The sequence below is a fragment of the Mustela lutreola genome, chromosome 2, assembly GCF_030435805.1.
Source record: "Mustela lutreola isolate mMusLut2 chromosome 2, mMusLut2.pri, whole genome shotgun sequence".
Classification (NCBI taxonomy): Eukaryota; Metazoa; Chordata; class Mammalia; order Carnivora; family Mustelidae; genus Mustela; species Mustela lutreola.
In genome coordinates, this window is record NC_081291.1 from 176,318,925 (window position 1) to 176,331,624 (window position 12,700).

At 35.2% G+C, this 12,700-nt stretch overlaps 1 protein-coding gene across 8 annotated transcripts in view; it reads right to left on the reverse strand.

The window, feature by feature from the left end:
* TFG (trafficking from ER to golgi regulator) overlaps positions 1-12,700 on the reverse strand; it is a 62,479-nt gene that overhangs the window by 37,398 nt on the left and 12,381 nt on the right. For 4 of the 8 annotated variants that reach the window (XM_059164342.1, XM_059164340.1, XM_059164339.1 and 1 more), the window contains exons 4-6: positions 10,760-10,906; positions 6,203-6,370; positions 2,490-2,618 (exon numbers count right to left, since the gene is read on the reverse strand). In XM_059164342.1, the coding sequence (XP_059020325.1) occupies positions 2,490-2,618; positions 6,203-6,370; positions 10,760-10,906 (444 nt within the window). Of the gene's footprint in view, positions 1-2,477; positions 2,619-6,202; positions 6,371-10,759; positions 10,907-12,700 lie in introns of all 8 variants that reach the window. The other 4 variants (XM_059164341.1, XM_059164338.1, XM_059164337.1 and 1 more) reach the window with 1 other exon arrangement.

Below are 12,700 nucleotides of genomic sequence, written 5' to 3' on the forward strand. Positions count from 1 at the left end.
GATTTTTTTAATGTTCTTCTCTGTGTCCTCAACACTTACTTCCATGTTTTTGGCAACTACTCAACTGCACATAGTTTTCCAGTAACAGAGGTACCTGCTTTACATGAAAAAGGATAATAATGTCCGCTTTGTTTCTTTTCATGACGCTCAACATTCTGTTAATCTTTTTAATCAAACATATTAAGATTTAAATCCTTGGGCGGGGGGGGGGGGGGTTTACAATTCCAAGATCCCTTTTATGGTATTTAAGTAAAATAATTCAGATTTGTTTTTAGATTATTTCGTATTCTATTCTAAGAGATTGTTATGTTAACCTATTATTAGTAATAGATTTTTGGTAAATATTCTATTCAAATTCTAACCAGTAGCTGATCTAACTGGTGATGACGTCAGGGACTCACTATATAGCATATGTCAAAAAGTATTCATTAAAATAGTATATAATTTATCCTGTAAGTAACTGACATCTTAACCTAGAGTTGTGCTATCCAATACAACAGGCAGCAGCCACATATGGCCATTAAGTACCAAAATGCAGCTAGTCTTAACTAAACATCCTGTATGGGTTTTTGAAGTGTTTCTAAGTAGTGTCACACCCTAGATTTCCAATGTGCAGTAAAAAAATAGAATGTAAAACATTAATTTAAACTTCAAAAAAAAATTAAAAGCTTCTTAATAATGACATGTTGATACACCAGATACTGGTGTATTTCTTCTGGACAACACTGCTCTACAGATTCACCTCCCGAAAGCTACTGACTGACATCACCTACTAATAACTGTACAATTTTTATAGTGTATGTTAAACTAAAAAAAAAAAACAAACAAAAAACAAAACAAAACAAAAAAAAAACAGTTTCAGCAAGGCACACAGTTAATGCCATCCTAAAGGAATTCAGTGCATAGCAAACAGTGTTAACTTGATGCTTCCGGAAAAAGGAACCTGGTTGCTAGAGATCAGAGGTGGGATAGACAATATTTAAATTTCACTGTTCAACCTCTTATATTTTAAAATTTTTACCTATTTGAAAATAATTTTTAATTAAGATAAACACAATAAAATAATGTGAGACATTAAGAGAGAGCATTAAATCTCATTCCTTTATAAGTGAATAAGCAAACATTATTTGGTACAATTATCCTTCCAACTGTCATTCTGCAATAGTATATACCGCTTAAGATGGGATTAAAAAAAAAAAAAGAAATGATGTCAGTTCACCTGAAGTGAGGACATATTAAGATTAAAGTTCTTAGAAAAAATATTTATAATTCCAAGCCCCCTTTAATGGAATTTAAGTAACAACTTAAGTCCCATCATATCCAAACTCTGCTTTGCCTCCGCTTCAGCCTACTTCTGCTTCAGTTCCATTTATTCCGGTTTGGGCAGTTTCACCTTAATACAAAATGAAAACTATAAACTTGGTTGAGAAGAGGCTGAAGCAGTAAGACATTCCTCCCACTTACCAGCAAACTGCCACCTGCTAGACCCTAAGCCTAGAATTCATCCAGCAGGACGACTCTAAAATACAGCCACAGAATGATTAGGACTCTATTACGGAAGTGCTCGTTCATTTTAGACTATAAATTTTTTTTTAAAATATGATTGATAAACTCAGTCACTTATTTCTGATGCTAAAAAAACATCATACCACCACTTGGTCCCTTTATAAAAGTTAAAGCACCACCTGGTGTTTGTTTTAAAGTAGAAGAATGTATATAGTTTTTAAACTTCAGTGCCTGCTATACTGAGCTTGTGGCCTCTCAATCCCCTTCCACCATGGTAATGAAATGAGCCTTTTACCTGTTTAAATAGTGAGCTTTCAACTATATTTCAATCGGCACTAGAGATAGTCTTTTAGTACCACTAGTTTTGTCTAATTTTGCTAATTGACAGTGAGAGAACATTAAAACCCAGAGAGACTGAATTGCTCATCCAAGGACACATCATTTAGAAAAAACAAGTTTGATTTAAAATACACTGCTTTTTTTTTTCCACAAAAGTCATATTGCTAATTGCACAAAAATTTAAAGGGCTATTTATCTTACAAAAGAACTACATTTAAGTTATGCTCTACCTCTATTTTCAAAATCTTTCCAATTATAAAAATAATAAACATGCAAGAAGGGAAGGAATAAAGAAAGAAAACAGCACCTTAAGTATTAGGCAAAATGAAATGCCACGTCAGTGGGTCACCTGTGGCCCCCTGGTTACCACTGACTGGTGACTGGTATGACTCCTTCCTGATCTTCTGCCATGTATTTATATTCATATAAGCACTTTTTCGGGGTTTTTTTTCTTTTCAAAAATCAGAAGCATACTGACTTTTAAAAGCATTCCATATCAGTAAATCAAAAACTTTTACAATCATATTCATAGCACGAATACTTATGTAAGCTCTTTACCATCACCGACAAGGCTGCCAAAAACATCTCTGCACATTTACCTCCCCAAAGAGGTGCTCTTATTTCTATTTTACCTTCATTCTGACCTGCTTGTGTCTGAGCTCCTGTATACGGGGGCTGCTGTGGCTGAACTCCTGGCGGGTGAGCTGCAGAGGAGGAGGAAGCAATGCTGTCGGGTGTTCCTGAACGGTCTTCTGCAGGAGCACTGGGTGGCCCTAAATGGTCATGACAAGCCAGTTTAGTTTCTAATACAAGACCTTTCCACAGCACGCTCAATTAATAAGTTTGCTTGAAAAATACTAAAAATGTAAAGTAATAGAGAATAAGCATAACCACAAGTGCCGCTTTTTACAGTGTATGTGTGTATACTTCGCTTTTTCCTTTGCTCCACTCTCTTAAGAATCCAAAACTACAACTGGAAACCCTTCCCTCTAAAATGAAGAGTATTATATTCCTACGTCCTGAACTCCCCCTGCAAAAATCAAAACTCATCTCTGCAATACCACTATCCTCTACCTCATGCCATCTACTTTATTTTGTAGATCAACCAAAAGTATTTCATTCTTTAGTGGGTCTCCATTGCCCATAATCAAGTTCAACCCTCCAGTTTAGTATTCAAAGGTACAAACATTATATCTCACAATTCCTCCTCCTATAAGCCTCCTTCAGCTGAAACTAACCTATTCCCTACTCCCACAGTATATTTTTTTCTCCCTCCATGTATCACTGTTCCCTACACTCCCATTTTCATGTTTTCTAAATTCGATGTTCTTTAAATCGCAAGTACTTACTCCAGTAAGCCTTTTTAACCCATGAATACTTTTTTCCACTTGTGAACTTCCATAAAGTATACTTTTATTATGACCCTTACAACTTCTACTTTGTATCTGTGAATAATTCCCATCTTTCCCTTAGGTTATACAAGCTCTTTGGGCCAGGCTCCTTTCTGATTCTTTTTGTCTGCCTTTCAAAGACTACCTCTCAAATTCCTGGAGTCACTCAAATTCTTCTAAAGTAATGAACAAAGAAGTAAATGGAAAAAGTTAGCTAGAGCTCCAATCCTGTGACAACGACGACACTCCAAAGACAACTACAGACAGTGTTTATTCCTGTAAGTTCTCTCTATTGGCTAATACAGAAGAGTGGTTAAAAGTTCCAACTATGGAGCCAGACTGCCTAGGTTCAAATGCCAGTGTTGCCACTTACTAGCTCTCAGATTCTAGACACACTATCTCTTTCTGTGCCTCAGTTTCCTCATCTGTGCAAAGAAATAACCCACTTCTACTTCATTAAGGATCAGGAGCTAACAAGTGCTTATAGCAAATATTTATGAAAGTGATTATAGCCTAAGAGCTTATGAAAGTGATGACCATTTAGTAAGTTCCCCATAGGGACTTGTTATTACTAGCTAAGTTCCCTGAGAGTAAACCTCTATCCTCTGCACTGGTGGATCCCAGAATTTAGCACTGTATTAGGCAATTGTGTAGCTGGCCAATGGTAGTCCAGGTACTGATGAGAACTGAACTAGGCGAAAAAACTGTTAATGCAAGAGAAACTGATGGGTTACCAGAGTAAAATGGCCAAGTACACATGTTACTGATATTTACATAATGTACATACACACATCTAGTCTCCTACAAAAGACACTGCATTACTGACCTAAAACAGTACGTTATTTTGATCCCTCTTTTCTCTCTTGTATGTAACCTATTAATTAATGCTGCCCATCCTATCTTTAGAATATTCTATTCCTCCTTCCCATGTCCTCATTCACTACGGCAGTCAAGCTTTTCACAACAGCAGACGTGAATAATCAGAAAGCATCCTGGCATTTTCTATGTGCACAGTTTTTCTTACTTCAACATCCATGGCTACTAGAAAAATGTCCTTCAAATAATGTCAATCATATTAATCATGTTATTCTGGTATGGCATATACTATATTCTAATCAAAATTTTAAGCCTGACTTTATATATATATATATAACTATTGACTCCTCTACCCACCATTTCTTGAAGTCTTAAGTATTAAGAAGCCATACCATTAACTCAAATTTCAGTTGCTCTAAAAAGTGTTTTTCAGATGCATCACTTGTGTGATGTCTTCATTCACAAAGAACATACATCATATACACATTTTGTCTTTCCAGAATTTCACATAATTCCCTTTAGTGAATAGTCACATAAAAGTCTCAAAGAAAAATAAAATTTATAGACTGAATCCTATATTTCCAATTAATAATGGCAAAGTAAATGGTCAGAGGTAACAACAAAAGCCCTAGACAAAACAGAAGAAAACAACTATTTGAAATCACTGGAAGTCAACCAAATGTCAGCAGAAACCAGAAATGTTTACCCCCAGTGGAATTACAGTGACTAAGAATTGTAAGCTCTGACCTCTGCAGCCACAACAGCAGAAAGCCAGAGTGTCAACTTCATGGCTGGCCAACTAGCTAGAAATTTGAGGGGAAAAACCCCTGGATTAAAAGTGCCACCAGGGGCGCCTGGGTGGCTCAGTGGGTTAAGCCACTGCCTTCGGCTCAGGTCATGATCTCAGGGTCCTGGGATCGAGTCCCGCATCGGGCTCTCTGCTCGGCAGGGAGCCTGCTTCCTCCTCCCTCTCTCTCTCTGCCTGCCTCTCCATCTACTTGTGATTTCTCTCTGTCAAATAAATAAATAAAATCCTTAAAAAAAAAAAAAAGTGCCACCAAAGGAATGAGACCTACAAATTACATATAGGCTCTGCCTAAAATCCTCAGCAGGCCACAAAATTCAGAGGTGGACACATAAGAGGCCTCAGGGAAAAAAGCAGCACCAAGAGTTAAAAGGGCTGAGCAGAGATGTTAGCTGCTAGATTCCATGGGGATAAAGAATGAGTAGTTTGAATCCAAACAAGTTAACTCCTTGCCAGAGCCACAGTAACAAAAAATCAGTCACTAAAACATATTAACCATCATGTCCAGTTTTCAATAAAAAATTATCAGATATGCAAAGAAACAGGAAAACGTGACCCATACTCAGGAGTAAAAAGACAGGCAAAAGAAAGTGCACTCCGAAAAGGCCCAGATACTGGATAAAGCAGACAAACACTGAGCAGCTATTATATTTTTATTTTTTTTAATTATAAATATTTTTAAAGAATTAAAAATGCAGGAGTTAAAGGGATATAGTCTTAATGCAAAGGTAAGGAATCTCAAAAAAAATAAACTATACAAAGATTCAAATGAAAATTACAGAGCTGTATGTGTAATCAGAATCTAAAGAGAGAGAAAGCAGAAAACATACTAAAGAAATTATAGCCAAAAATAAAAAGAAGCAATCATAGTATAGGTACTGTTTTAAGGTTAAAACCACTCATATAAGAGCAATTTCCACACAAAAGCACTTTAACCAAAATCTACATTTAAATTTAAATTTCTCTAGTTTAATATCCAAAGAGAGAAGACATGAAATACAATTTAAATCCTACAACAAATCTGAAATAAGATTATGAAATGGTTCAGATTTTTTAAAAAAATTACAAACTTTCTGAATTCCACTTTTGATAAAATTTACCTACAACCAACAGTGGTTATTCTTTTAAGGGTAGGGTTCTACTTTAAGAAAGCTTTCCAGGTGCTGGAAATCATCTAGATCTTGATCTTACTTGGTGTTTTATATAGGTATATACAAAAGTAGAAATTTATTGAACTGAACCTTTAAGATATACGCACATCACTGTAGCTATTACCCTATTACAGAAGGAAAGGAGATGGAAGGAACGAGAGGGAATGAAGGATGGGAAGGAGAAACTAACTTACCTGAAACTTGATCATCTGTTAAGCCAAACGCTGACATGACATTTTTGTTGATTTCATCTTGGTTTTTTAAAGGATCAAAAGCTGACATACTTGCTGCCATAACCTGAGTAGACTGTTTTCCAGAAGAATCAGAAGCAGCAGGCTTTTCATCCCTACCATCCACAGTATCTATGAGAGGAATAAACAAAAACTTATTTCCATTTAATCTATACTTAGTGAAGCCTAAAAAAAATACAAAACAGGGAAAAATATATGTGCATACAGTCCGAAATGTTCAAAAGTATCTCTGAATATAGCATAATTGTTCATTTTACTTTCCTCTTCATACTTGATTTTTAAAATCAGAAAGAAGGATCAAAAAGAAATTTTAAAAACTAGTTTTTTCAAAAAAATTTTATCTCCTCCCCTAAGAATTATTAGGTGAGGAAAAAAAAAAAATACAAGCTCCATAACAAAGAAAAACATTTTGCCCCTTCTTTTGGAGCCCATGACCTACATATATCCTACAATCAGATATATACTGAACACTAATGCTTAAATTTGCAAAAGGATAAAGAAGCTTAAATGAAGTTATGAAATGAACTGTTATGTCTTATTTCTACTTGTCTATTCATTATTAATTACATGGAAACCTCAAGCCCATCAATACATTAAACACATCCTTTTAATTTGCTACGTCTCCTTAAAACACTTTACAGTTGAAATGGTATGTCTGAGATTTGCTCAAAATAATAGGGGTGGAAATGTATGGGAGTCTAGATGACGGATACTATGGATTGATAATTACTGAAGTTGGGGGTGGGTTCTCAAGATTTATTAGAGTACTGTGTCTACTTTTGTGTATCTTTCCATAATGAATTATGTTTTTTAAATAGAAAAATAATTTAAACATGAGCATGATAAATTTAAAACCATGCTTTTCTTCTACGGATACTAAAGTACTCAACATGCATCTGTACAACTACATTGTGAAAGGTAAGGCATTCAAAGTAAACCCACAATATATAGATAGGAACCTGAAACCAAAAAGGTAACAAAAATTTTTTTAAAAAGGTATCAAAAATAAAATAAGTAAACAAAGAGGGATACTGCTAACCATTTACTCAGTAATTATCAATTTTCTTCTGTTATCACAGAAGTATGAACATCAGTTATTATCTCTATGATCAAGACAAAATTTATCTTGTGAAAAACTGTTAAGTACCAAGTAGAATATAAGCACACATGGGCTTGTAGCTCATATTCATTCCTATCATTTCACTGGTTACACTAATATTTCTTCCACTGCTGGAAGAAAACTTCTAGTAAATACTCCTTTAAAATAAGTTATTCATCTTCCTCACCAATTTTCTTCCTAATTCCTAATTCCAAGGCTACATGCCAAAAGCATATCACACCAATCTGTAAGCTATCCCCTTTCACACTACTACCTTCCACTACCTGTGTACCCTTCCACTTACTACAAATTAAATCCATCAGGAAACACAATACTAGAGGCACACTAACCTACTAGTAGCTCCGACTAGCCCATTTGCTGCTATAGCTACTGCAATAGGTCAATCCAGTATCCAAGGCAGCCTACATCATAATCCTCAGAGAGGAAGCAAGTATCCAAAAACCTGCAGAGGTAAACCACTGAAGAACATGGGAGGAAGACCATTGAAGAACCACATATTTCTGGGTAAGGGCAAGCCACATTGTTCTAAAGAATACCGACAACTGACTGGCAACAATATTTTCTAGACCAGACTTGCAGTTTCTGGTGTAGGATTTTTCTGGTTTATTCAACACTATTTTCCTGATTGTTAAGTCAGGATATGTTCTAAAAGCTTAGAAGCTTCAAAGGCAGTAGATGGTCAAAAGGTAAATGATCTTCCTAAGCACAGAAGAGGAAACAAAAAATAAATGACAACCATCTGTAAAATTAAAGCACAGAATGTATTACTCACTCATTAGATAACTACAACAGGATACCCTGACAAGAAAGGAGGCCAGACACAGAAACTCTATGTGGTATAATTTACAAAATGCTGAGAGGAAACCAGTTTTAACATCTTTTACATTAACATAGGTGAAAAGTTAATAATAAAACATATGAAAATAAAGGGTTAATAAAGAGAAGTAGTAAATATATTGGTAAGAAATATGTGAGAACAGAAAGGTTGCTTCACCAAACCTAAAAGCTTATAATTCTATCCCTTATAGCAGAACACAGGCTACTACAGGTAATTTCTGTACAGTACTGGCTACAATGGAATTTTTATCTAAGTTTCATAACATTCTACAGATGCTTAAATCCCCTGAAATTATCCGCAAATGCTGTTGTGTCAGCAACTATGAATTCTTCTGACAAAATGGTCAAAAGTTTCCTTCAGATTCTTGACCTAAAGTTGGAGCTTTCTGTCAGGCCATATGCTTTAATCTAAAATATAAAAAGTTTCATGATTAAAAAGGCCACATAGGTTTTATTATAGAATTCCAGCACATCTCCAATATGTTCTGAAATACAGAGGTAGAAGGAGAAATTACTAATCACTAAAAATTTATTGAGAATCTACTATTAGTAAAACTTCACATAGCTGGAGGGAGAGAGGAAGAATAAAATTATAGAAAATGAAGCTTTATTTACAATATACCTAAACTAAGAAAACTCCAAAATTTAAATGGAGCCAAAAATATAATCTCTACGAATCTAATGGCTGCAAGGGATTATAAAATGCTACTTTCCCACAAAATCATCTTCTATTAAGCCCCTTATATACAGTCATCCAGACTCTATTAAAAAATCACTATTTCATAATACAGATGATTTTAAGCATATAATTTAAATGCAGACACAAAAATTTTAAAAAGACAAAAACACTTGAGATTTTTAAGTGCAACATCTAAGAATATTAAAAATTGAAAAAAGCTTGGGATGCCTGGGTGGCTCAGTTAAGCATCTGCCTTCAGCTCAGGTCATGGGTTTGAGTCAGGAGCCTTGCTCAGTGGGGAGCCTGCTTCTCTCTCTGTCTGTCCCCCTCTGCTTGTGTGTGCACTCTCTCTCTGACAAATAAAATATTTTAGAAAGGGGGGTGGGGGACGCGCCTGGGTGGCTCAGTCATTAAGCGTCTGCCCTTAGTCATGATCCCAGGGTCCTGAGATTGAGCCCAGTGTCCGGCTCCCTGCTCAGCAAAGTCTGCTTCTCCCTCTCCCACTCCCCTCTACTTGTATTCCTTCTCTCCACTGTCTCTTTCTCTGTCAAATAAATAAATCTTTTTTAAAAAATAAATTAATTTAAAAAGTTGAAGAAAGCAGTTTTTTTTTTAATCTACTTTCAAGTCCTAATACATAAACTCCAGTCTATACTGTTAAATATATTTGGTCCAAAAACATTGTCAGTTCCAAATTTGTCAATAAATCTTGCTTTAATATAAACAGTACATGTCTGTAAAATGGGGGAAAAAAAGTTTATCTTTGCATATGATTAGAAATTACATTTAAGATAAACTTTATAGGGGTACCTGGGTGGCTCAGTGGGTTAAGCCTCTGCCTTTGGCTCAGGTCATGATCTCAGAGTCTTGGGATCAAGCCTGGCATCGGCATCGCATCGGGCTCTCTGCTCAGCAGGGAGCCTGCTTCCCCCCTTCTTTCTGCCTACATGTGATCTCTATCTGTTAAGTAAACAAAATATTTAAAAAAAAAAAAAAAAGATAAACTTTACAATATACCATTTGAACATAGTGATCTTAAATTATTTACTTAAAACTACTTCAAAAAAATAAATAAATAAAACTACTTCATATGCCTCATAAAACTCATGAAATAACTGCAATTCCTAAGACGCATTGATTATTACAATGAAAACAGTTCAAGAGTCAAAGGTGTTTGAAAACTGACCTATTCATAAACCCAGGGTTGTTGGATTTTTTTTAAAGATTTTTTATTTATTTGACAGAGATCAATCCAGGGGTTTAAGACTAGCTATAAGGAATCAACCAGATAGCACTTTAAAAATGGGATTCCTGGGGCCTGCCCTCTAGTAGGTCTATGATGAGATCCCAAAATTTGCAAAATAAAATCTCCTAGTAATCCTAAAGAACCACAGGTTTGAATACTAACACAGAGGTAAGAATAAGAAAAGGTAACATCAGGGGTGCCAACCTACTCCTACTTAAAAAGTAAAAAAAAAAAAAAAAAAAAAAAAAAAATCTGCAAACAAAATGTGAGTTTATAGAAAATAATGTTAGGCAGAAAAAGTCAAAGAAAGATAAATACCATATGATTTCACTCATACACAGAATTTAAGAAAGAACACAAATGAGCAAAGGAAAAAAAAAAAGAAACAAAGATTCTTAACTATAGAAAACTGATGGTTACCTAAGGGGAGATGGGTTAAACAGTTGTTGGAGATTAAGGAGTATCCTTGTCATGATGAGCACTGGATGATGTATGGAATTGTTGAATCACTATATTGTACACCTGAAACTTACATAATACTATAAACTTTATTAGAATCAAAATAAGCCAATTTTTTAAAAAAAGACATAAGGAGAATAAAAGGGATTCACAGTCTACCATTTTCAGGAATACTGGTGGAAGGTCCAGGTTCTCCAGGTGGTTCCAAGCTATCCAACAAGCGATTCACTTTATTTCGCAGTTCTATCAGCTCTCGACGGAGATATTTTACTTGACTCGATTCAAGGGGTCTTGGTTGGCCATTAACTGGAACAAAAGATTAATTTGCTTAAAATTGGGCAATGTTCTTAAATAATCTATCAACACAATTAAAGCAATAAGGAAAAATAAATGTAATTTCTTTAAAAAGTGAAAACAAAAACAAGATACCTAATGATGTCATTTAAATGATAACTCTTTTTAAGGATTTTTTTATTATTGATAATTTACTTTTTGGAAAAAATAAATATTCATCAGTCTTTGTTGATGCACATCTATGGCCCATGATCACACTGGTTAAAAAAAAAGTTCTATTAGGATAAACTATAATAAACTAATTTAAGTTTTTAATATATTTTTAATATATTTTTAGCAGAAATTATGTACCTTCAAAAGCTCATTTTTCTCCCACACTACTCTTCTGTATTCTTGAAGTAATATTATAAACACCTAAATACCTTATTCTATATATATATGTTAAAAGATGCAACATGATTGATAGATCTGTCATCCCTCTTGCCTATTTTTGACCTAAAAAAAGGAAAAAAATAGCACCTAAAATAACTGACCTAAAAAGTAACCTATTAAAAAAAAAATGCAGACTTCATGAATCCAAATCACCAATGTCCTTCAAAGTAATTACTTCTAAAGCAGTATATAAACCACAAAAAGTCAGAAATTATTTAATAGTCGGGTTTTTTTTTAAGATTTTATTTATTTATTTGATAGAAAGAGACACAGCGAGGGAGGGAACACAAGCATGGGATGTGGGAAAGGGAGAAGCAAGCTTCCTGCTGAGCAGGGAGCCCAATGCGGGGCTCGATCCCAGAACCCTGGGATCATGACCTGAGCCGAAGGCAGACACTTAACCCACTGAGCCACCCAGGCGCCCCGGTTGTTTTTTTTTTTTTTAATGAAGGCAACATTACCTCAGTTGGTTGAAATGACTTTCAGCTGACTTAAAAATTTAAAAAAGGAATAAAATAAAAGAAACCCTTCATCCAGGGGCACTTGGGTAACTCAGTGGGTAAAGCCTCTGTCTTTGGCCCAGGTCATGATCTTAGGGTCCTGGGATCGAGCCCCGCATCAGGCTCTCTGCTCATCGGGGAGATTGCTTCCCCCTTCTCTGCCTGCCTCTCTGCCTACTTATGATTTCTGTCAAATAAATAAATAAAATCTTTTAAAAAAGAAAAAAAGAAAAAGAAATCCTTTATCCAGCAACAAAGACTATCACCACTAAGGTTACTTTTAAAAAAAAAAAAAAGGTAAGACAAGGCTCTAAGTGCAAGCTTCAAGACAGGAGTCCAAAATTAAACTTAACTAAAAGGCTTTATGCATTGCCAGTATACATATATACAAATTCCCAAGGCAACAAATTAAAAAAGGAAATCCATTTGAAAATAAAAGTTCCAGGATTCTTCGTTAGGTAAGCTGCAAACATCAAACCATCAATGTAAGCTTTCTGAAGACAACCCTATTTTATGTACTCTCTATATAATTATGAGGAAGTTCAATACAACCTCCTACCTACATCAATTACTTGCTTTTTAGGGTACTACTGGGTTTTCTCTAATATCTAAAAGGGAGAAAAGCACTCTTGACAAGCAGGAACTGGCCTAGTCCTGTAAGACAGCCCTAAGTGCTGCCAGAAGCTGGCCTGGCTGGCACTCACAAGTAAGCTGCAGTGTTCTCTTGGTGAACATGAACAATTTCAAAGAATACCAACAAGTCAGAAAAGATCACTCTGTGACTGTGATAGATGAAGACAAGAACAGAGCCACTGCATAATCACATGAGAACTCAGACAAAACAAGAGCAGTGACCAAACCACAAAAATGACCA